Here is a 22,901-nt window from a genome sequence, read left to right as displayed (position 1 = left end):
TAGGAGCTATTCACTGCATCCTCGTTGTGCCATTACTGTAGCAAACTTCCACTGATTCCACACCTATTAATTAGATCTTCAAATGTATAATTTTGGGGACCTGAATAATTTTTAAGATGATATGAAAGTTAATGCAGCGCTCCTGCATTGCTTATGACCTTGCCAGATGTACTGAAAAAGCCAGTGTCATATTCATCTGTAAATGACAGGGCAACATTGCATCTTTTAAGTGTGTCATTGGGTTCTGTTGATTGCAAAAACACATTGCTGGTCTGGAGTGAAAGCAAGAAAATGGAAGCCACTATTCAAAAGCTAACCTTTACCCTTCAAACTGTTTGAGATGCCCTGGTTTTTATTTATTTCTTATTCTAAACATAGGAAAATATGAGTGTATTTCCAGTATTGCATGGTAGAGGAATGAAGAATGTTGCCTTGAAGCGTGTTGCTTTTTGTAGTGGAGACTACCGTACCAAAAGAAAATAGTTTTTTTAATATCTATCATTCATATTTATATATTTATGTAACTATTTATATGTTTACATAAATTTATAGATATTTATATATGTTATTTATAAAAGAATACATATCATTTTAAAAACTTTTTTTGTTCTTTCTAGTAATCTTCAGTCATTCCATGAGCCATTTCTTTGAGCTGGAAATACACTACGGTTTGATTAGTGCCCATTTCCCCGGAGAATTTCCTCCACATCGTATTCTGTTTCCACCAGCAATTTCTAAGAACTCTAACCCAATTGACAGCTGCATGAGTTATTCACACACCATTAATCTGAGACCGCAATAGAGGTTTCGGCAGTGAAACAGTAATTTAGAACAGTAAGTTACATACTGACTAAAGTGAAACACAGTGTTGAAAACTTGAAAAACTAGCTGCATATAGTAAATCTGCACTAATACTTCTCTAAGACACTTTTGATTAGCAACTGCTTTAAATCCAACTAGTTAGGCTCCTATTTTCATTTCATTATGTGTCAGCAAAAGGAGGAATGCAGAAAATGAAAAAGGTGCCACATGTATATAGGAGAGCCATTTTTGAGATTCTTGCTATCAAACATACTGGTGAATAAATGTGCCTGGTAGGGAGCCATTCAGTTCTGCAGATGAAGTCCATTATTTTAAAAAAATCTACTGCCAAGCGATCCAAGTAGCACTTCCCTCAGTTATATAAAGGCAATGTTTCACCTTTCTTCTTGAGTTTTATTTACTGGATTTTGTAAAGTGCCGTTTCCACAAGGCTTAGGATGCACATGCATAAAGCGTTACACAGATTTAAGGTGTGTACCTCAAACATCATTGCAGCTCTGTTTGTCAGAAGTGGATGAAACAATTCCAGCCTTTAAAGATGACCTTGGTGCTTCAGTTCTTACAGCATCCTCAGTGTCGTTTGGCTAAACTGATGATCGAGGACTGGTTTTCCAGTAAAGGAAGCCGTTTTTAGCCAGTATTTTGGTATATTGCTAAGTGTTTCAGGACTGGGCTGAAGAGTGGCTCAGATGGAGCCTTCTACTGGTTGTTCAAAGTTAATTCAGCGCTAACAGACCGTGGCTAACGTTGGAAGACAATTCAGTGGAGTATGTGCAATGAATCAGTGATATCTGTCCGCTTCAGAATCAATAACTGTCTGCACAATTAAGAAATTACACAAACATCCTAGTAGATGACAATCCTTGCAGTCAAATTAAAAGCGCTGAAGAATTTTTGCTGTTGCAGATTTACACTGTTCAGACACTCATATTGGGCTGTATCACCAAAGGAGGTGAATGGAAATGTCCATTCTTTGTGGCCAGGCTCTGCCCTTGGCTTCTTTAGAGTAGCCAAGAATTTTTGTTTTCAGTTAGCTGGACACATCTTAAGAATCAGTAAATTTATTAGCTCTAATCAAAGGCACGAAGGGTGAACCCCCAAGATAGTGATCTCCTCCAGGATATTCATCATTTTTGGTACCCACCCCATCTCCCAGCAGGTTCCAAGCTTTGCCATATGGGAAAGGGCCAACTGGCCTGAAGCAGTGCTCTTCACGTATCCTTTTCATCCATGCCATGTGCTAGGGGCAGGCTTCAAGTCCTGCATGTTTGAATTGTTCCAGCTAATTCATTTCAGTATTAAGTTTTCTTTTGCTACTGGTAAAGAAAACTGTTCCTACACTGCTCCAGAGCTGTGACCCAGTTCCACTCTGAACTGTGTTAGTGCTGAGTACAGTAGTTCCCATCCATGCATAGTGTCCCATCAGCTCCTGGAGGCAAAGCTGCTAGCCAGGACCACGTGGAGCAGCACCACTGCACAGAAAGCTCTTTCCAGAGCTCTCCCTCATCTCCTCAGCTACTCGCTTCTTCCTGGATCTCCCACGTGGAGAGAAGAAGGCATTTGTGTGCTGTTCTCCCACTTTGGTTATGGTGTACTTCCCCATGTGGCTCTGGCGGCATGGGGACAGGAACCTGGTGGTGCCCCTGGGTCTTGGCTTCAGGAGAGACCTGCCCGGAGATCTCCATCTGTCCTCCCATGACCTGGCATACCTGGAGGACTGTTCAGTCCAGGGACCAGATTTATGCCTTTGAAGGAATCAGCCATGTTTCTTCTGCGATGGGCCTATGTCAGCAGCACGTATCTCTGTTCCTTTCTATCATTTTATAGGGTGGACAGTGCGGAGATGGCTTCCAAATCCGCAACCTCACATGCGTAGTGCATGATGCTTCTGTTTCTGCTACCTCCAAACCAGTGGAAAATGCTCTATGTGGTGAGCTACCATCAAAAGAGAGTGTGCTGCAGTTACCCTGTTCTGTGCCTTGCCCAGGTAAAGTCTTTGGGAAGTCGCAGTAGATTCCTGTCTGAGATAGTTTTTTGAGGTAGAGGTGCTTCTATGGTTCAGCAGTTGTAGCTCATACTGGTAGGACAGCTGTTGTTTGGTTTTTGTTTTATGTTAATTTACAAAAGTCAGAGTTATGCTCAGGCCTCTGCTGTTCAAGCTCATAGCCCGTGCTCAACTTCTGACGTATGGCTGTGGTCAGATGATGCAGGGACTTGTGCTGCAGTCTTGGCTTAGGGAGTGTTCCCAGCCCTGAGTACTGTCAGAGCTACTGCTAGGAACATGTAATTCGGCAGATCAGCTAATGCTCAGTCTGATTCTTTTTTTTTTTTTTTTTTTGTCTGTCTTTTTTGGGGGGAAGATAAGATACCATTTGAAGCAGAAAATCTGAATAATGCCTATCACTGGATGATAAACTGTTTTGCTATTACAGCTGATGTATACTTAGACTGTCCTTATCCTTTATGGCTGATTCCTTTTGATAACCCGTGGTTTATTCGTTCAATCTGTAGGTGATTGCCACCTGACAGAGTGGTCGGAGTGGAGCTCATGTGAGCTCACGTGCATTGGTGGCAGGAGCTTTGAGACAACAGGTCGCCAGTCTCGTTCAAGGGCGTTTATAGTTCAGGCTTTTGAGAACCAAGAGAGCTGTCCTGGACAAGTCGTGGAAACGCGGCCTTGCTCAGGTAGCGTTGCCACAGGTCTGCTCTCTCCCATTTGAGCGTTTGTTTTGATTTGGTTGCAATGCGAAGACTAACTGGTACGGATGTTTACATTGTAGGAGGGAAGTGTTACAGCTATCTGTGGAAAACCAGCCTTTGGCGAGAATATGAACGTACAGTGTGGTGTCAGCGCTCAGATGGGATAAACGTCACAGGTATAGCCAAAAACTGCCACACCCAATTGTGGTTAAAAAGTCTTCATCTTCTTTTATTTATTCCTCTGAATCAGCTGCTCGAAGGACAGTTGGAGTGCCTTTCTGCGTTCTTTCAGAATATCGATTCAGATTTGTATGTAGGAAAGACAGGTAGGAATTCACCAACCTTGTTATCAGGTCAGCATCACACATGTCATTAGATGAGAGTAATTGGGTGAGTTACCCCTGTTGTTTGCTGGGTCACAGGGAGAAACGGGTCCGCACATACTAAAAGGCCTGCCTGGCTTGTACAGCTGATAGTGCAACCTTTTTGTAGCTGTAGAGAAAGGAAAAGAAAATCACATGCATGGTGGAGAGCCCAGATTCTTTAACTCTTCTTCCCTTCCATGCACAGGAATCTCAAATCACTCAGAGCTCAAACTGTGAGATTCCTGCTGTTCTTGTGACCTGCAAAGTCCTCCTGTACATGATGAAAAGTGAAATTCATGGTCAGCACTTTGAAGCTCCACGACTTCTTGGCAAAGGCAACAGGACTTGTACATCCTAGTTCTATTTATAATGACTTGTTACAATAATACACACATTCTTATGTGGAAGGGTTGCCAAGTATTTAAGAACACATTAACATTTTTTATGCCTATAGAAGCACGGACTTTCCCAAGTGAGGGTGGGCTAAGGTGTTAATGTGGATTATGTCTTCTGATGTAGGTGAGACATTAATGGGGATGAAGGTGATCTGCATCTAATTCCTGATTCTGTCCCCAACTTCCTGTGTGGCTTGTGGCAAATTCCTTAATTCTGGATATCCTCATTCTCCATTAGTAAGATGGATATGATGATAATTCCCTGTCTTGTTAAGGCAAATTAATTAATGTGATGCCTACAGCTATTATGCTGATGAGCTCAGTAGACTAGTATTTAACCATATAAAATAAGCAAACAAGTAATAGTTACGCTATAGTGATCCAAGTCAAAAACATTGTAAAACATACCCTTTAAAGTGCTCAGTGATTTTTTTCACAGGAGGGTGTTCTCATCAGACCAAACCGGCTGAAATTCAGCACTGCAGTCCAGCATGCAGGAAACCATTCTCCTATTGCACACAGGTAAGTAGTGGCTGCAGAGTATGTTTGAGGAATTAACAGTGCAAAATCTATTCAGTTATCTTCTGTATCTCAAGTGCATTTTAGGACCTTAGAAAATAGTTCAGTGTGCACATGATACCACCTCGAGGAAGCTGCAGGAATTTCAGTCTGAAAGGAAACCTTCCCAAAACTGCAGTAACAAGAGATGGTGTTATAGTTTTGTTTTTGTAGAGCGGTTTTGGAACCTCTTAGTTTAATTTTCATTAAATTCTATTGTTCTGTCACGCAGCAAATGAGGACTGCTGAGAACTGGTGTGAGAGGAGATACAAGTGTACTTCCCTTCCCTCTCCTCCATGGACACAGAGAGCCCCTGTGTCTGTGAGGAAGCCGTGCTAGCGTGATCCCACCATCCCCATGCTACCTCCTCAAGCAAAACCTGGAAGGGACCTCTTTTGCTGAAATGTTGAGCATCTGCAAAACCTGCCGAAGCCTTAAGCCATTGTCTCTGCTTTGCCACCGAGCAGACGCTAGGCGCAGAGGTTCAAAAATAGCACCTCCTGTAGTACTGCACTCCAGCGCAAAAGCTTCCCAAAACGGCTTATTGTTAGTCTCCGTGTCATTCCTGTTACAGAGTATAAAACCCAGACCGTTTTGACTAGCCAGGTTGCCGTTGGGGAGTAGTTGCTTGCTTCTGAAAATAGCCTTCACGGCTCTCGGCATCAGCTGGATATCTCATGGGAGGAAGTACACATCGGAAATGAGCTCGTGGGTAATTCAGTATGGCCGCGAGGGTTGCTATGAGAGTGCTGAGAGCCTGCAGGGGCATAAAAGTGATGAGTAAACTGGCATTTATTATCTGTGAAACCTCTTGAGATTCCATTTTCTGCCCAAAGCCTCTCAAAAGCTCAGAATCATCTACCAACAAATCGAGGAGGTCATGGCAAAATGCTGAGGTCAAGAATTAACTTCTGATCACAGATAATGTAAATCAATCACTTTTTTGGATAATAATAAAGGATATCAGACCCTCAGACAGATGTTGTAATTATAAGATAATTAGCAAAGAAGGACGACCTAAGAAAGCTGTATTAAAGTAGACATCCAGAAAATCGAGTATCTATTTAGTGAGCCACAGACTTCTAAGAAACCTGTAGAAAAAGCTGCCTAGACTGATACAGGGCAATGGATGTTTGGTCATAAAGACAGTGCTTCATTTCAAGAAATACTGAAATACTTTGGAATAGAGGGTTTGGATCTGGGGTCAGACTGTTTCTTTTTTAATCTTACCTAGTGCCCAGCATTGTTAGTGGTAAAACTTTTATTGACAAGAGGAGTTGTGGATGAAGCCACAGATGCCTGTGATTAAGCCTGTTAGGATGAAAATGCATGAAAATGGCTCCATGTTGGTCTTCTCTATAATTACTGACTCTCTCTCAACTAATACCGTATATACCTTCTGTCTTTTTGGTCTGAAATGGATTTGCCGGGACCAGTTCTTGGCTTGTTTGGTTTAGTGGTTAACTTGCTGGTTACATATGCAGAAAGTAGCTTGCAGTTTCTCCATAGTTTACCTACAATTTGCACTGTTCTGCAAGAAGATTCTATTTAGTTTAATATCGAATTCCCTTTTATCACCTAGAGAGGCGTCTGCGGATGTGAGCGAGGATATACAGAAATAATGAGATCAAATGGTCTCCTGGATTACTGCATGAAGGTACCAGGTTTAGAAGATAAGAAAGCTGATGTTAAGACCGTTGCTGGAAAAAATAAACCTGTCAACTCAAAAATTCATGACATTTTCAAAGGATGGTCTATTCAACCTTTTAATCCAGGTGAAAAACTTAAATATGAATAGAATAAATTTTCTTTACAACATTTCTGTAGAAGAAAGATACTTGCTTTGTAGATCATAACATCAGAGATTGTGTCTGGGAGCTGCAGAGCAGTCTCACAATTGCTAACTTGCGTGTCATCTTTCTTTCCTTTGTGACTATATAGAATAATCATAATCTCTTATGCTGAGAGATAGCAGATACAAAATGAAGCAATAATATTTTGCAAAAGTATACTCATATGTGATTCGGGGGGATGCTTAGTCTTGTTATCTGATGATGTTTCTACAAACGTTGTGTTTGGATCAGAAAAGACATTGATCACTAGCACTTCAGAAGATTCAGAGCAGAAGTACACGCTAAGATTTGATAAAAGAAGAGGTTGTTTTTCTTCTTGCCATGTTTCAAAAGCATATAAAAAAACAGGGTAGAAAATGTATAGAGAGTTGAAGAGGCTAAAGTTTTAAGTTTTAAGTAAAGACATTTTATGTTAAGTCATTAAAAAAAAAAAAAAAAAAAAAAAAAAAGACGTTCCCGCCCCCCCTTCCCCAAAACAAGGAAGCTGCTATACCCAAGTAGTGAGTCTTAAACTGATTTTTTACTCTGGTGTCATAAAATGCTTCCCAGTTTGAACTGGCATACTGAATGTGCCTAGACTGGCATACAGCACTGGAGCCATTGCTATAGTATTTAATATTGATTTGAGCATTACTTTTTACTCAAGTAACATAACCAAGTAATCATGAACATTAGCCCAACTAAGTGATTGAGGTTGAATAAAACTTGGGGAATAGAAGTCTACAGAAGCAAACATCCCCATTTAATCTTCTTGCTTTCACTGTATTTTTCTTCCCCACTTTTCACACACATACAGTTTTGTTATTTTTTGCGAGTTTCTCATTTTAAAACTGTTTTTGCAACATTAATTCAAAATAAATTTCCAAAATAGGAATGAAACTTTAAAATGAGAGACAAAACTGTCAGGCATGTCAAAATGCATTAATTCTTCCCATGTTCTAAAATCCTCAGTTCTCTGTGGTGTGACATTGCGGTTGTTTCCTATTAGTTTGTAATGAACATGGGATTTTAGAAAACATGTAATGAAAAATTCTGCTATGGTATTCAAGGGGCCATAATTCTGCCTAATATATGTGATCACGCTTTGAATGTTACATTTACATATTTGATTTGCATACAGTAGTTACCCTTTGCATTGACAGTCTCAGAGCTAACAGAGCTTGGTCCAAAGCCTTTTGAAGTTGGCGGGGTTTAGATCAAACTCATCATCCAAAAGCCTATGCAGTTCACCAGCAGCTCAGGTCACAGGTTTGGGTTAATTGCCTTTTTGTCAGTGTCTGTAGACTGTCTTACTTAGGTGTCCCGTCTTCAGCTGATACCGTTGCAGGGTTAGCAAAAGGGAGAGAGGAGCAGGTGGATGCTACATCCCTCTCTTGAAATCAGCATTCAAGGCTGCAGCCCTGAAAGCTTGGCCTCAGCGCAGCTTCGTGGAGCTGGTTCTCCCTCAGGGGCAGGGACAGAGAAAGAGGGACCAAGGAGTTTTTACAAAGCACAATATGATTTGATTTTGGGGCAGAAATGTTACAGAAACAATACGTGCCAAAGCATTAAAAAAGGCACGTGTCTGCTAGGCAGCCCCATGGAGCCCTGTAGGTATCTCCTCAGTCTGTTCCTGCATGTGTCCTTCAAACCGCAGCTCAAGGCTAGTACGCTTCAGATCCTTCCCCTTCTTTGTCTAGCTTCGTGACAAAATACGTAACTGCTCCCCTAAAACAAAGCTCCAGCTTACTAATTTGTGGAGCTGCAGTTATTACTGCCAGCTAAGCCAAGGAACCACTGCTCCCAGTTATGTTCTCGATGGCGAGTCTGTGGTGAACCTTCCTGAATGAATGGCGTGATAACACCCTTCAGTATGATAGCCCGTGATGTCTGGGTACTTCTAAGGCCTGGTATCTATCAGGGAATGAATATACACCTTTGTCCATTTAATTTGATTTCCCTTCCTGGTTACGGTTTGGAACGCAAATTTTATACCAGCGTAATGAGGCTGATGTTTCTGTTCTTTTAAATGTTCTGCAGGAGTGCACAGAACTGATTGCGAATCAGGGTGTGTTTTTGCTTTCTGTACCACACTCTGAGAGGCCAGAGTTCAGGTACAAAAACTTTCTCAAGTTGAGAGGCAATTTAAATACTATTGCTAAAATGTAGACTGCACGTCCAAATGCCTTTATATTGGGGACGGAGAGCGTCCCTGCCTCCGTAGTGGACACGGAGGGATGCCTTCCTCTTGCTGTGAAATCCCCTTTGCAGGACTGCGAATGTCTCCAGGGGAGAGGGCCACAAAATTCATACCCAGACTTGAGCACAAAACCCAGACGTGACACGCTGAGCCCTGCTCACTTGGGAGATGGGCTGCCAGTGTTTTGGGGAGAGGAGAAACTCTGCGAGAGATACTCAGCCTTTCCACAGAGTCGGGGAAAACAGTGGGGATGGGAGCTGGTTAAATATGTTTCCCTTTGAAAAAGAACACCATTCAAACGTAAAATGTGAAGTAGGCTCCATGACTGTCCCGTGCGGCAGCTCCACGCGTGCGTGAGTGAGTCTGCTACGGCTCCTGTCCGAATCATTTCCGCGGCCATGGAGCAGGTTCGTATTTCTGCCCCCAGTAGGTATTAATGACTTTGATATGGATAACACTGCATGGAAAAAAGAAATCATACTTTCTATTTACAATCCAGATCTGGGCAAGAAGCAGAAATGCTGATTTTTTTTTTAATGATTATTATTAATGCAAAGCTTTTAATTCAAGAATTGTCAACACAACACATTTCAGAACTTTCTTTCAGAAGGAAAGTGCCAACACGCTCAAGCTGAGCCACGTGCACGGAGGGGCTCTGGCAGGGGTCGCAGGGTCCGGTCCCCTGGCCCTGCCTGCAGCCTTGCCAAGAGCCCTGTCTCACTCCCCCTTAAAACTCGTTATGTTTCCTGCTCCCGCAGTCCAACTAGAAAGCTGTTGCACAACTTTATCCCTCTTAGTTTTACAAAACATATTCTTGTTTTTATTCTAAGCTGCATTTATTCCCATTTGTACTTGTCCAAGCACTTTTTCAGCTGTAAGTAGCTTGCTCGCTCTGGTATTTACCCCTGGTGACCCCCAGGTGCTTGCAGAGAACAATCCCATCCCGTCCCAGCCTGCCTTTCTTTGGGCTGGACGTAGGCAGGGTATGGCATTGCCATCGGGGTCGGCTCCCCGCTGAAGCGTGTTTGCCGGAGCGGCCTTTGCGACCCGCGAGCGGATGCGCTGCGGTTGCCGCGCGCCCTGCTCTTCTCCGGGACCAGCAACCTGGCCGGGTCGCGCTTCCTCCGCTCCGCGACTCAGGAATGAGCTGCGGGAGCTCTGCCAGAGGGGAATAATGCTGGTTTGGAGCAGTGACCCGAAGGGTTCATCTGAGTTTCTCACGAGGCAAGTCTAAAATCTTTACCAAAGTTAAAATTCTGTCTTGAAGAAGATTGCAGGAAAATGTTCTCCATCAAAAGCATACTCTCTATGGATTATTCCCAGGCAGTCCTTGCTGTGTTTCCCATCAACAGTAATATCAGTTTTGCTTGTTTGTTTTTTCTTTATTTACCCTCTGAAGAATTTGTGTATTTTAACATAAAGCTTCTTACTCTTTCCTTCTCTCCCTCTATCCTTTTTCCTCATCTTCCAACAGATGGTAGACTGAAGATCTGGGTATATGGAGTATCAGCTGGTGGGTTCCTCATCATCATTTTCATGATTTTTACATCCTACCTTATGTGGTAAGTTCTGCATATATTTTGTCCTTTGTTTGTTTGCTTTCATCTAAATAATCCAAGATACAGCACAGTCAAAGCCTCTGTTGCAGAGATTTAATCTTCGAGGTCTTAAGGAAGAATTGAACTTGGCTAATTTAACTACCATTATTTGGCCCCTACCTCAGAATAATTTAAAACTCTCAAAATTGTAAATGCCACCTGATATGATCTTGAAGAACTCCAGTGGCTATGTAGGCTACATATGTGTCTGTTTAGGGGAAGAATTATTTTTTGGTTCTCAAAAGGCACTTACGTTTATTCAGACTTCTACTAGGATTAGAAGGGCTTTTTATTGTACCCACTTCAAAAAAGATAAGTTAAACTGAAAAAAAATAAAGACAAGAAGGCTGACTGGATCTAGAAGCTAGCTTCCATTCAAGGAAGGACTAAGTAGAATAAGGTCATTCAGTTGGAAAATGATGCTAGACAAGGGAATACAGTGGAGATCTATGAAATCGTGGATGGAGTAGAAAATGCAGCTGGGGAAATTTTATTTCCCACAGCATAAGAAGTAGGAGGCGTCTGATGAAATTATCATTTATAATAAAGAAAAGATTTTATTTTTCACACAGCGCACTGTCACCTTGTGAGCTCGCCGCTCTCAGGTACTGCGGATGCCAGCAGGAGAGCTGGATTTCCCCGTGGCCTAGCAGGTCCCAGGCGATGGGGCCCTGGGGTTAGGTGCGGTTTCCTGGCTCTAGGCTCCGCTCAGGAAATCCCCAGGTAGTTTTTTGCAGCGAGGCCATCGGGAGGAAACATGCCCTGTTTCCAAAGCTTTTATTTCTAGCCATAATTAGCAATAGGATGCTGGGTGTGCTGGACCCCGGTCTAAACCCGCGTAGATCTCTGCCTGTGTGTTGTACGGCGGGGGAGATGTTTGCCTTCCTCCAGAGCAGCAGTCACTGCGAGGGAGGGGTAGGGCTGTGGTTTGATGGAGTTGACATCGCACTTTCTGGTTTAAATATTTAAGAAGACGTATCTGAGGAGATACAAAGCGTCAGCATCCGTGTGTCCTGCAGGGTCCACAGCTGTCCCTGAAGCCCATGGAGCTGGCATGAGTTCCAGAAATTATAACAGCCTAAACTGTTTAAACCTCTAGCAAAGCTGAGCCAAGAACTGGAGGGTTCGCAACCGTTTACTTGATGGTGACATTACCCTACATCATCCAAAATCGCTTTATTCTCTCTCTCTCTCCCCCTCTCATTCTCTCATTTTCTTTCTCATTCATTCTCTCTCTTCAATTAAAAGCTTAAATAACAGAGTTTGGGTGCTAGTTGGGAGTTTCCATATTTTATGAGACGTAAGTACCATTCCTCTATGACATCCAAGTGGAGCATAGAGAGGATATTTTAAAATAACATTACACAGTTCTCCATCACTTGAAGACTAGTGAGTAAGTATGTGTCTCAGGAACAATAGTTATTGCTGCTTCAGACCAAGATAAAAATGAGCATATCCCCGTTGCAGACAGATGCTGTCTCCATTTTTCTGTGAGATGTTCCTTGTTTTGTCATCTGAGATGGCAGCACTGGAGATTTCTGTTTTATTTCATCTTGCAGAGTAAGAGCACAGCTGGCTGTAGGCTGACGTGTCCCTTCTAGGCAGGCGGCGCGCCCATCCTGCACACTTAACAGCATAGGCGTAGCTCCGTGCCGCTTTGCTCTCGAGGAGCCACTGTACAGCGGTGTCACGTAACTGCAAAATGAAATAGCCACCATGGAGAGTTGGGGCTTTTTGATGTTTTTATGCTTCATACACTATTACAGTTTGCATTTTTTTTTATTTCCTGAAATGCTTTTATTTTCCCTGCAGCAAAAAACCAAAACAACATCAAAGCCCTCCTCCGCAACAGAAGCCTCTCACCTTAGCCTACGATGGCGACGTTGACATGTAACAGGAAAAAAGAAGTCCAAATGTAGACATCTACTGCCTTAACTGCTTTCTTTTTTGTAAGTCTCAGACTTCTCAGTTTTTTGAGGAATCTGCTGATGTGTGATATACTGGGCAGAACAGAAAGATTGCAAGCTTAGACCTTTGCCACCTCTTTATTAAAAAAAATAAAATAAAATAAAGAGTCAAGGACTTGGATCCTGTGAAACTTTTCTGAAGAGACCGGAGAACACATCTCTTCCTGTTGAGCAATGGGAATAAAAAAATTAAGAGAATCTACAGACATCAAAAGACATTACTAAGAAAAATATTAAAAAAAGGCATGACAATCCTGAGGAAAATGTGACATTTACTGTAAATGACAAGTTTGACAAAGCATCATTATGCACTATATTAGTGCAGGGCTCTTTATTCTCCACATATTTCAACAATGAGTTTTCTAGTGTTTACATTTCGTTCAAAAGACTGTAAAACTGGATCATGCATTCTGAGAAACGCAGAGAAGAATGAGTTGAAGTGTCTGAAATTATCTGTTTTTTTTTTCAAGTTTATTGCTTCTTATCCTGTTTTCTAGTCTGGAATATGATTTTGCTTCATTTCCACCTATAGGACAGAATAAGGATTGTTACGAAAAAGCATAGGTGGTTTCTTAACCGAAAATATTTTTTAAAGAGTTGAGTAGATAGGTGTTTTGATGAATGGCTAGAGGACTTGATTGTTTAAAAAGTATTTTAAATTAAATTAAACCATGTAGATACATTATGGCCAGTTTAAATTGTTATTCAGTTTAATTAATACAAAGTCTGCTTTTGTATTTAAATTTTCTTATCTGAAATATTTATAAATTCTTTTTTCAAATTTAATTACCTGACCTCATTTAATACACATCTAACACAAATACTGTTTGTAGAAGGTCTTGCTTTTTTAAATGTTTCAAAACCACTGAAAAGTGACATATTATAAACATCTGGGAACATTTGAAGAGGATAAATGTTTATAATAGTATGTGTTGCAAGTAAGAAAGTGCCATCTTGTGGTATTGGCTTGTATTTATAAGCAAATAAAATGCTAAGGAGAGTGAGAATGTTGCTTCTGGTATATTGAATTAAATGTGTGTAAACAGCATTAATTATTAGTGTTTTACTGTGTCTGAAATTGGACCCTGTTCTTGAACAGTTCTGGGGTATTTTGTGCCGTAGTGATTAGTAAAAGAAATACTGTAGACAGGCGGAAGTTCAGCAAATAATTGCAGAGCTGGAGAATGTCTGATCTTATTTTTAGCTCAATATTAGTTCTTATTCCAATAGCTGGAAAGAAGGAAGGAAAAGGATTATTCCCAAGCAAAGCGACCTGTGTAGCCTGTCTCAATGTGCGGTTGCTTCGGAGCGGATCACGCCAAGGGAAGACTGTAACGAGGGCAGAATGCCCCGTCTGTGCGGCTGCGTTGCTGTTCCTCACTTTGGGAAAACTGTCGCAAACCCAATTTCCCAGAGCAGATATTCTGCTAGTCCCGCTTTCTCCCGCAGAGCCGGAACTGCTTATGGGGCAGAAAGCAGGAGCCGGTGTTTCTCAGTAACACTGGGGGCCTAAATCTTTTTTTTTAACAGTGCTCTGTACTGAACGTTTGAGTAACATGCATAGACTAAGAGGTGCAAGGGGAATAACAGCCCAGTGTTATTAAGAAGAACATTGCCAGATCTTACTATATTTTTTTTTCCTGTGGGATATGATGTGAGGAGAATACTTCTGTGTGAATAATGAAGAAATAAACTCAACTGTAAGCTGTTCAAAAAGGCGTTGACATGGGAAAGCTGGTGTAATAATAACAAAAAATGGTGGCTGCAACATGTGGCCGTTGCCCTCAATATCGGTGTAGGTTACAGTCCAGACTGCGACGCGTTCCTCTTCCCTGGGCCAGCCCAAGAACTGAAAGCATCACTTGACTTGGCGAACCACTGAAGTGCACTGATTTACACAAGGCTGCTGCATTACGTGTGCCTTATTTTTATCTGCTGGATATCTTACTTGTATCTGTTGGAGTGTTTCAGTCTGAAATGTTGTTCTGTCCTGAGTGCGTAGCGTAGGGATAGCCGTGATACGTGCTCGGGAGATATGTCTTAAATGAAGACCTGATGGCTGTTGAAGAGCCATGGCTCAAGTCACTACTTGCAAAAACAGTCAATTTCTGCAGGGGGCAATTGTTGCTAATAGTATTGAAGAGCTTCATATATATATAAAACACCTTTGTGAGTACATGTAATATATGCTATGTGTTTTACATGATATGGGATAGATAATTCTTTATATGAGAATGTTAATATGCAACACAGTACTGCAAAGCTTCATAACTTAGAACCAGAAATGATCATTCATGAAAATTTCACATGTAATTGCAGGTATTCAATAACTCGGGATTGAATAAAGCTGCGAAAGTGAGCTGAGGAGCTTGTGGCCCTGCAGGATCAATGAGGCTGAGAATGTAACGTAATTCAGAAAAAGGAATTGGATATTTAGACAGGTACCAAGATTATTGCTACTTGCAAGAGCCCCGGATAAATGTGCTGAAAGGGATACCCAGCCCTTAAAGCACTTTGTTAAAGCAGAGTCAATTCCTGCCTTTGAGAGTCCGGAATGAGTCATGACATGAAAGAAGGATTAATCCCAAATCTTGCCTACTCAGTGCTTCCTAAACTTTATGCCGAAGTAGCTAGTGCTGACCACTGCTGCAGATAGGAAGGAGATCTTGGTCCAGTTCAGCAAGGTGATTCCTATATTCCTAAGTTAAGATACTTATCTGATTGTGTTTAAAAGCATCTGAAGAGTTTGCCAGATGTGCTGGCAATCTGGTTTGGTAGTTAATAGCCAAACAATACAGTAGTGTGCACTTACTGTGTCGTACTTTTAGCTTCAACGCTACTGATTTCGATGCCCACTGCCAGATGTTTCCTACCTCCCTGCTGCAGCTGTGAAACATGCAACTCTTTTTGAAAGCCTTTGAGATCTGTCTTCTGTGGGATTCTCTCTCCGTCATTTAAAGACTTCAACACTGAAGCAGAATAGCACCAACTGAAGTAAGATGCCGGAAAACAGATTACCAACAAGTACTGAAGTGATGCGTGCTTACATAATTCCTGAAGTTATTTCAATTATGCTCACAAATAGGACATTTGCATGCACAGGTACCAGAGCTATGCATATCATTGCGACTAAACGCTTGGAACATCTGGGCTTTTATATGAGGAACGTACAATCAAACTCCGTTTCTCCTGGAGAAACCGCCTGGAGTCGTGGGGAGCTTGCCGCTGAGGTTAGGCGGGCAGGATGCCAGCTGCTCCTCTGCCTTCCTCGATGGCTAGTCAGGAAGCGTCACCGACCACTTTAACTCCAGATGCTACAGTCCAGAACAAGAACTGTAATTTTCTTTGCCCTGGCAACAGACTGCTGTACAACTTCTTCCAAGACATGGTAGATAAAGACCTGTGAATTAGTTTGTGCTCATATTGGTGTGTCTGTAAGAATAGCCTAACTGCATAATTCTCTTTGCTCAAGTGTACCTGCGTTCCTGGCCAGCTTCATAAAGAAAATGCTATCTTTCTTCAAAGTAAATGGGTTGAGCACTTCGATTTTGGTTTAGACCTGGTCAGTGTGTGAAGTTATCGTTAGAGATCAGATCATTTGTTGCTAATATAGCATAGCTGGCTTCTTGAAAGAGTTATTTTTTCCTGATACGTAACTTAATTTTCCCCATGAATGAAAGGAGAGATGTAGTTTAAATGCAATGTCAGGGATTGTTTTCAATTGGAACATCGTAGTGCAGAAAAGAAACAATACAATTCAGGACTGTGAAAACATGGAGCAGGATACCTGATGTATTGACTTGCCTCGAGACAGATTAAGATTCCGTCTGGTTTAAAACAGAATTTATAAGAATTGAGTGCCAGTCTTACAGCTGTGACGCACTCCTGTCCTGGCCAGGCACTTGATTTATATTATCTGGATGAAGGTTTATCTGCATGCACGCTGTTAGGTGCCATCAATATGCGCGTGTTACGTGATTCCTCGAGCCACGGGCTGACAGGTAGCTCTGTTCTTGTCATTTAGCTGCTGGCTGTACTTGTGCGTCGGGCCCTGCCATTAAGCTGCCGTGATGTGATCTGACTTGACTCGCAACACATGCGATGGGTCGTGCCTCCTGCTTTCATCAGGCATGAAAACCAAAGGAAGTCTCATGTAATTCATCCCGGTTTTGCCTAATCTGCTCTGTCAGCTAGAGAGGGAGATTCCCCAGCTCACAGCAGTCACCCTGCCCCAGTGTATCTGTACCGATGGGCAATGTGATGTGTTTGGACATTTTTACCAGTCTAGAAAGTTTTATGGCTGTGAAGTTGCCTTAAAGAAACCTGTCTAACCCCTTTGGATAACTAGGACTAGAAAGACGAGAGCAGTCGTACATATGCTGGTATAACCCAGGGGCTGCCCTGCTTCGGTTATACGAATGGGTAAAGCACACACAGCATGTCTTAAAGCATTCGCTCGCTGAGCTTCGTGCAATAAGCAGAGCAGAAGGAATTTACCCAAACTATTATTAAGTAAATGGAATTGCATGTAGTCTTGGCTTGTTCCTTCTTGGCAGGGGTAAATGAAAGAAAAATCTCACTACAAAATCTAATAGCACAGGACTCCACTGTCCCTTGGAATGGTTTATTATTTGGCCACACTTTGTAATCTGGTTACATTTACACTTGGGGAGAAAAGAATAGATGTGAATGAATAGTTATAACGGTAATCATAGCTACTGGATGCTTTTTGCATGAATTTTTAATATATACCTTTTTATCTTCCAATCTAATATAGTTTGTTCTTGTTTTAAAATATAAACAACGTCCATTTGTCACATATGAAATGTCTCAGAAAAGAATCCCAAACCCCCATATTTGCACTCACTGGTAATTATGTTGATTTGCTTTGATTACACGCTTTGTTATAATAGTTTATAGAATGGACTCTAGACAGATACGTGGGTTAAAGCAATTCACAGGATTTATCCTGTCTGTGAAGAGATGTTTTGATAGAATGAAAAATCAGATGCAATTTCCTCTGATAAAGAAGAATGTTAATTTTCTCCTCTGCTTTATGAAAGTTCACCTGCATGTTATGAATATTGTAGTTGTTTGATGCCAATATGACATTTGGACAAAAACTCTTCAAACGTAATAACAGCGAAGAATCTTTCAGCAGTAAGCAAATGAAGTGGAACACCAAGCATTAATTTTGAGGCTGAGGCAGTGGGGTGGGGGGGGGTTTGGTGCAGTCTGGCTTCTGCAGAAAGCCCTGTGTGACCAGGCTTCAAGGAGCTTTTCTGCAGAAGTGTCAGGCATGGATGCAGCCCGGTGAGCGTGTTTACATGCAGCTGCCGTTGCCCCAGGAATCGCAGCAGTGTGATACTGATATGCAGGTGTCTGTGTGTTGGCACGAGTAGACCTAGGAACAACGTGACTTTTCTTCTCCATTGCAGCTAGCTTTTTGTTAGCTCCGTTCTGAACCTTGCATTTAGCAGGCGTTAATTTGCAGATAATGTCTCTTATCTGACACTATTGTAGCATCAGGCAAAACCCTATTTGGAGAGGGCAGAGGAGGGATATGTCTGATGCAAAATCAATAAATGACACCTATTGACTTCACTTAGAGATGATCAGATCCTCTGTAGGTTATCTGCTGCTTTCTTAGAGTTGTCCGCCTTCAGCACCCTTTGCAAATATGAATTCATTAATCCTGAAACACCTCAGGTGACAAAAAGTGATTCAATCGCACAGTTCGGTTTTGCTTTCTGCATTCCCCAGTCAGTGTAATTCAGTGACTGAATTAGAGAAGAGCATCACCTCAATTGCTGTGATAGCACAGAGCTGGGAGAGATCCTGCGTGTGCCATGAGAAGTGTGCTCTGCAGCAAGGAGAAGCTTGTTGGCTTGCATGCGATGGGTAGAGCAAGCATATCCACATTTATTTAGGTTGGGGTAGTTGTGGTCTACCTGAGAGCAAAAATATAAGATCTTTTCAATGACTAGATGCAGTAGAGGTTTAAATGTGATCTCTGTCATCTTTCATGCTTTGAGAAAATATCATGCAGAAAGTCCAGAGACATCGATGGTTTTCGTATGGGTAGTGGATGGTTTTGATTGTTTCCTCTGATGACTCAAAAGCCTTGTCCTTATATAAGCAATCCAAAGGAGGATTTTGGAGAAGAGACAGGGTTTTATTTCTTCCATATTATCCTAAGTATAGGAAGTTGTTGCCTAGCTGTAGCACCAGCAGCTACTTGCATTACTGTTGCTGCAGTTCAACAGCTTGTTTTGAGGTGTAAAATGGAGGTTTGCTAAAACACGGCCAGTCGGGCTGAACTGGCTGAACCATCTCTGCGTTGCTCCCACTGCCAGACCTAAAAAATGTCAGAGCAGAAGCAAGTTATATCAGAGCATCTTGAGCCCTTTGCCTTTCTCCGTGATGGCCCCACAGCTCTCTCGTAGCTGTGCAGGGTGGGACGGCTCTGTCCGTGGCTCTCTCCTGAACACAGCAATGAAATTCGCCCTGGTTTATCACGGCGGGGCAGTGCTGCGAGGGTGCAAGCTCTTCTCCCGTAGAGCCAAACAGCAAAGAGCAGCTTCGTACACTTGACGCAATCAGCCGATGGAGCCCGTTAAAATCTGAATGGAGGCCAAAAGCTGTAATGCAGATGTGTCACATCACGGTTGTTTGTCACTCTGTTCCTTTCTATGATACGGCAGATCCACATCCATTCTTTTTACATGTAGTCTCTATTACTGCAGAGCAGCAACTGGAAATATTTCCTGTTTTATTCGCTTCATGCCACATGAGTTTTTTACTCAATTTGCTGTTGAAGCCACTGTTGTCTTCTGAGGAAAGAGAATACATTTACATAGACTGCTCTTCAATAATTCTGTGTTTTCTTCAGGATTGGGGCTGCCATTATTTTCCAGTCTCTGTCAAGTTTTGTCCACAAAATCTGTATTGAAGAGTTCTTGGGACCTAAGCCAGATGTAACTGAGAGGAGTACAAATCTGTCCACAGCGCTCGACAGGCTGCAGAGAGGCCAAAAGGATTGAATTTCTCTGCCTCTGTCACTCCTGTACATACGACATGGATCATTTCTGACAAAAGCAAAAAAACAAAACCCCACCTTTCGGTTTTGCAGAGTCGTGCAGTATTTTTAATAAACTGGAAGAGCACTGTCTAGATGTGAGTTGACCCTCTCTAAGGTGAGACTGATGGATCCCCTTCACAGTGCCCACTTCACACAGCCGTGATTTCATTTCGCAGAAATCAAAAGACCTGATGAACTGGCAACCCTGCTCACAAATCATTAGGGGCCAGTCTTCCAGTAATAATTCCAATAATTCCATAATAATACCGCACGGACAGTAAGATCCCCCCAGCTTAGGGACATGTGTGTGTTGTCTTCTCCCTTAGACTTCTGCCATGCAAGGCAGGAGCTCGGCACCAGCAGGTCCACCCCTCGCGTTGCCCCGGAGCTAGGGGAAATAGCCCGGCTCGGCTCAAGGGTGCCAGGAGGTTGTGGGTGTCACTTCTCCAGCACTACAGGTAGGACTGTTAATACCTAATGTAGACAGATGGAAAAAAGATCTGTAACCTCCGTCAAGGCAGCCTCCGTTGCCGTTGACACCGCTGGGGGCGAGGGGGGTCTTGTGGGTATCGGCGGTGGGCCTGGGACACAAACAGCGATAGCTGGGGCAATGCTGGGAGCTTCAGGAAAAAAGAAAATCTCCCTATTGAAATTCTGACCGTGCCTAAAGCTGTTGCTTGGCGTGCAGTGAAGCATGTCCTGCGTTTTTCTTTTTCTTTAAGATTAGACACTTTGGCCTCTTCTCTTGCTTTCTTTGTTTCTATTAATTATCTTTGATATTCTTTTGCTTCTTTATCAGCTTTGATTACTTTGTCTGTAAAACTTCAGATAAGCTTTCCAAAGTAAAGAATTTGAAGCTTTTTTCTTCCCTCGCTGACACTGAAACAATGAATATGAATCAGAATTTCCATCTCTTTTTTTTTCCACATCCATCTGCGTGATAGAACAGGCTTGCCAGACTAGTTTTACTTTGATAAACCTAATAAGGAAAAAGCACTTTCTAGCTCCATGTTATTTTATGCCTTGTTTGTGACTTCAGAACGCTTTTTACAGGTTTAAAGACAATTTATGCTTTATTGCCCTTGAGTCATTTTATGAGAGCACTCATGTTTTCCCCGACATAAAAATGTCCCCCTATAACATGATGAATATTAAATAGGTGCTTGAGTGGGAACGAAGCAGGGCGCTGTGACCCGACGGCTCCGCTTAGCACGGCTCCGCGCGGAGCGAACCCAAGCGCCGGCGGGGTCCGACCGCGGGCGCGGGGCTGGGTCCGGCAGCGGGGCTCCTCTTGCAGCTGCTTGCTCACTGGGTGCATTTTGGCGCTCACCTCACAGACGTATTTCCTCATTTCATTTGCACTTCCTTCACTGCATTACGCGTTTTCCCAAAGGAAAACGCAGGTCCGTTCCCAGTGATGATGTGTGTCATTAAATAGCTAAAGCCGGGGTGCCCTCCAAGGGGACACAGCTGTCCGCAGCGGCCTTTCCGTGCCGCGGTTTGTAGCGAAGGCTACGTGGGTATTTGCGTAGCGCGAGGCAGACTGCATTTATCTTTCTTTTCTGCTATAGGTGTTATCTGAAGGTTGTATTCCCTGTACTGGTGTTGCATTTGTTTCCGTGCCATCCACGAACTGATGTTGCTGGGAACGGCTGCGCTCGTAGGGCGCAATACAAATGCAGGTAGCCTTTGCTGAGTGAAACGTGCTTACTGAGTGATAACTGCTTTTTCATGTGCGGAATGCTTATTTTCAGATAATACAAAAAATGACTATATCTGGACTATACCTATAAATAAGAGAGGGGTGACCAGGTTAATTATCGCCCGCCTAGGCAGAAATAGCTGTGTAATGGCACGGCGCAGATAGCATAGATCTACTGGCGATTATTTTAACTAAGAAATGTTCTCAGCTGAAGTAAAAAATAAATGTCCCAAGCCTTTCGTGGAGACGAAAGGTCCCTGACCAGTGGCGGTAGCAAGCGTGGCTGTCCTGGCATGCCCGGCCAGCCCTGTGCCCGTGCCATGGCCCTGGCCCCCTCGGTATAACTACACAGCTCCATATAGGTATTAACCAGTTCTAGATCTAGACTAACCAGTTCTTGATCTAGATTCTAGATAGGTATTAACCAGTTCCAGATCTGACTGAGCTCATGGAAGATCTATATGAATGTTAACCGAAACAACATTTTTAGCATTAAGAGTATGTCCTGCAGGAAACCCACCGTGGAGGAAGCAGAGCAAGCGCAGATTCCCGCTGTGCTGATTCCCCCGACCTGCCGGGACTAAACCGAAATGGTAGGGACATGGCCACGTGCAGCAAAATCGCAACACGTTCCCGTTCGTCAAGCTTATTAAAGGTGATATTGAAGTTAAAAGGAGCTTTTCTGTTGCCTTGGGTGCAGGTGGGGGTTTCATGCCGCGTGTACAAGCATGTCTGCACGCTCCGAGCTCCCGGGCTGTATTTCCCTATGGGTTTGGCTGGTAGCTCATTGCTCTCTCCAGCTCTGGAATGGTTTTATTCTAAAAACGTGGCTTCCCAGGGCCTCCTGGAGACCTGGTGGGACGTCAGACCTCGGCGTGCATCGTCGGATGCACACTGAGATGCAGAGCGCCAACGGCACTCAAACTATCTCACTCGAAAACTAAAGCGCTGCGGTCCAGCACCTCCCTTCCCTTATTTTCCCGTCCATGAGCATCTGGAAGGGTGATGTGCAACCTTTCCGTGCCGGCGGTAAGTCTCCACCTGCCCAACTCACCGCTGCGAGCGGGGCTTTGCGCCGTGCTCACCGCCACCTCGTCGGCTGCTCCCGGCCTGGCACCGCGAGCAACGGGCTAGCTGCTGCGCAAGCCCTGCATCCCCCGGGCAATCGCTCTAGCTTCTGCCGTCGCAGACTCAATTTGTCCTGTGATAAGTGCGATTTTCTGAGAAGTTAGTTCTGGTTCAGTCGCTACTCATCTGCATGTGGGTGGTGCGGTTGTTTTTTTCCTTTTATAGGAAACCGGTTGTGAGTCAAGCTGCCAGGCAGAGCTGCGGATTGGCGTGGAAAAAATACCGCATCTCTGTAATGCCGCGGGGTCGGGCTTGGGCACGCCTGGCGTTGCTGAAGTGCGGTTTCTGCGGCAGTTTGCACTCCGACATCCCAAATAACGCCGGATCCGGGATGGCAGCATCATCCTCCCACCGCTGGAAATGGCCCCGGCAAGTCTGGGACGAGGTGTCTCAGGGGTCCGGTCGACGGTGCCTGCACGTCCGAGACCAGGCGCTGCTGGAGAACACGCTCCTGAGGGCAGAAGAGGAGAAAACGGCTCTTTCCTGTCTTCTGGCGTGAATCACCAGCCGGAGGAGCTCCTCGGGAGCAGTGTGTGCAGCAATCCCACCCCG

At 43.4% G+C, this 22,901-nt stretch overlaps 1 protein-coding gene across 2 annotated transcripts in view; it reads left to right on the top strand.

The window, feature by feature from the left end:
- Positions 1-13,445, top strand: part of THSD7B (thrombospondin type 1 domain containing 7B) — a 329,723-nt gene extending 316,278 nt beyond the window's left edge. For both annotated transcript variants that reach the window (XM_026123469.2, XM_026123470.2), the window contains exons 23-29: positions 2,650-2,809; positions 3,334-3,507; positions 3,603-3,698; positions 4,722-4,804; positions 6,424-6,616; positions 10,348-10,435; positions 12,284-13,445. In XM_026123469.2, coding sequence (XP_025979254.2) covers positions 2,650-2,809; positions 3,334-3,507; positions 3,603-3,698; positions 4,722-4,804; positions 6,424-6,616; positions 10,348-10,435; positions 12,284-12,365 — 876 coding nt within the window. In that variant the 3' untranslated portion in view covers positions 12,366-13,445. The remainder of the gene's footprint in view (positions 1-2,649; positions 2,810-3,333; positions 3,508-3,602; positions 3,699-4,721; positions 4,805-6,423; positions 6,617-10,347; positions 10,436-12,283) is intronic.
- Positions 13,446-22,901: the final 9,456 nt, after the last annotated feature.

Source organism: Dromaius novaehollandiae, chromosome 7 (assembly GCF_036370855.1).
Source record: "Dromaius novaehollandiae isolate bDroNov1 chromosome 7, bDroNov1.hap1, whole genome shotgun sequence".
In the NCBI taxonomy this organism is placed as follows: Eukaryota; Metazoa; Chordata; class Aves; order Casuariiformes; family Dromaiidae; genus Dromaius; species Dromaius novaehollandiae.
This window is presented reverse-complemented; position numbering and strand designations above follow the sequence as displayed.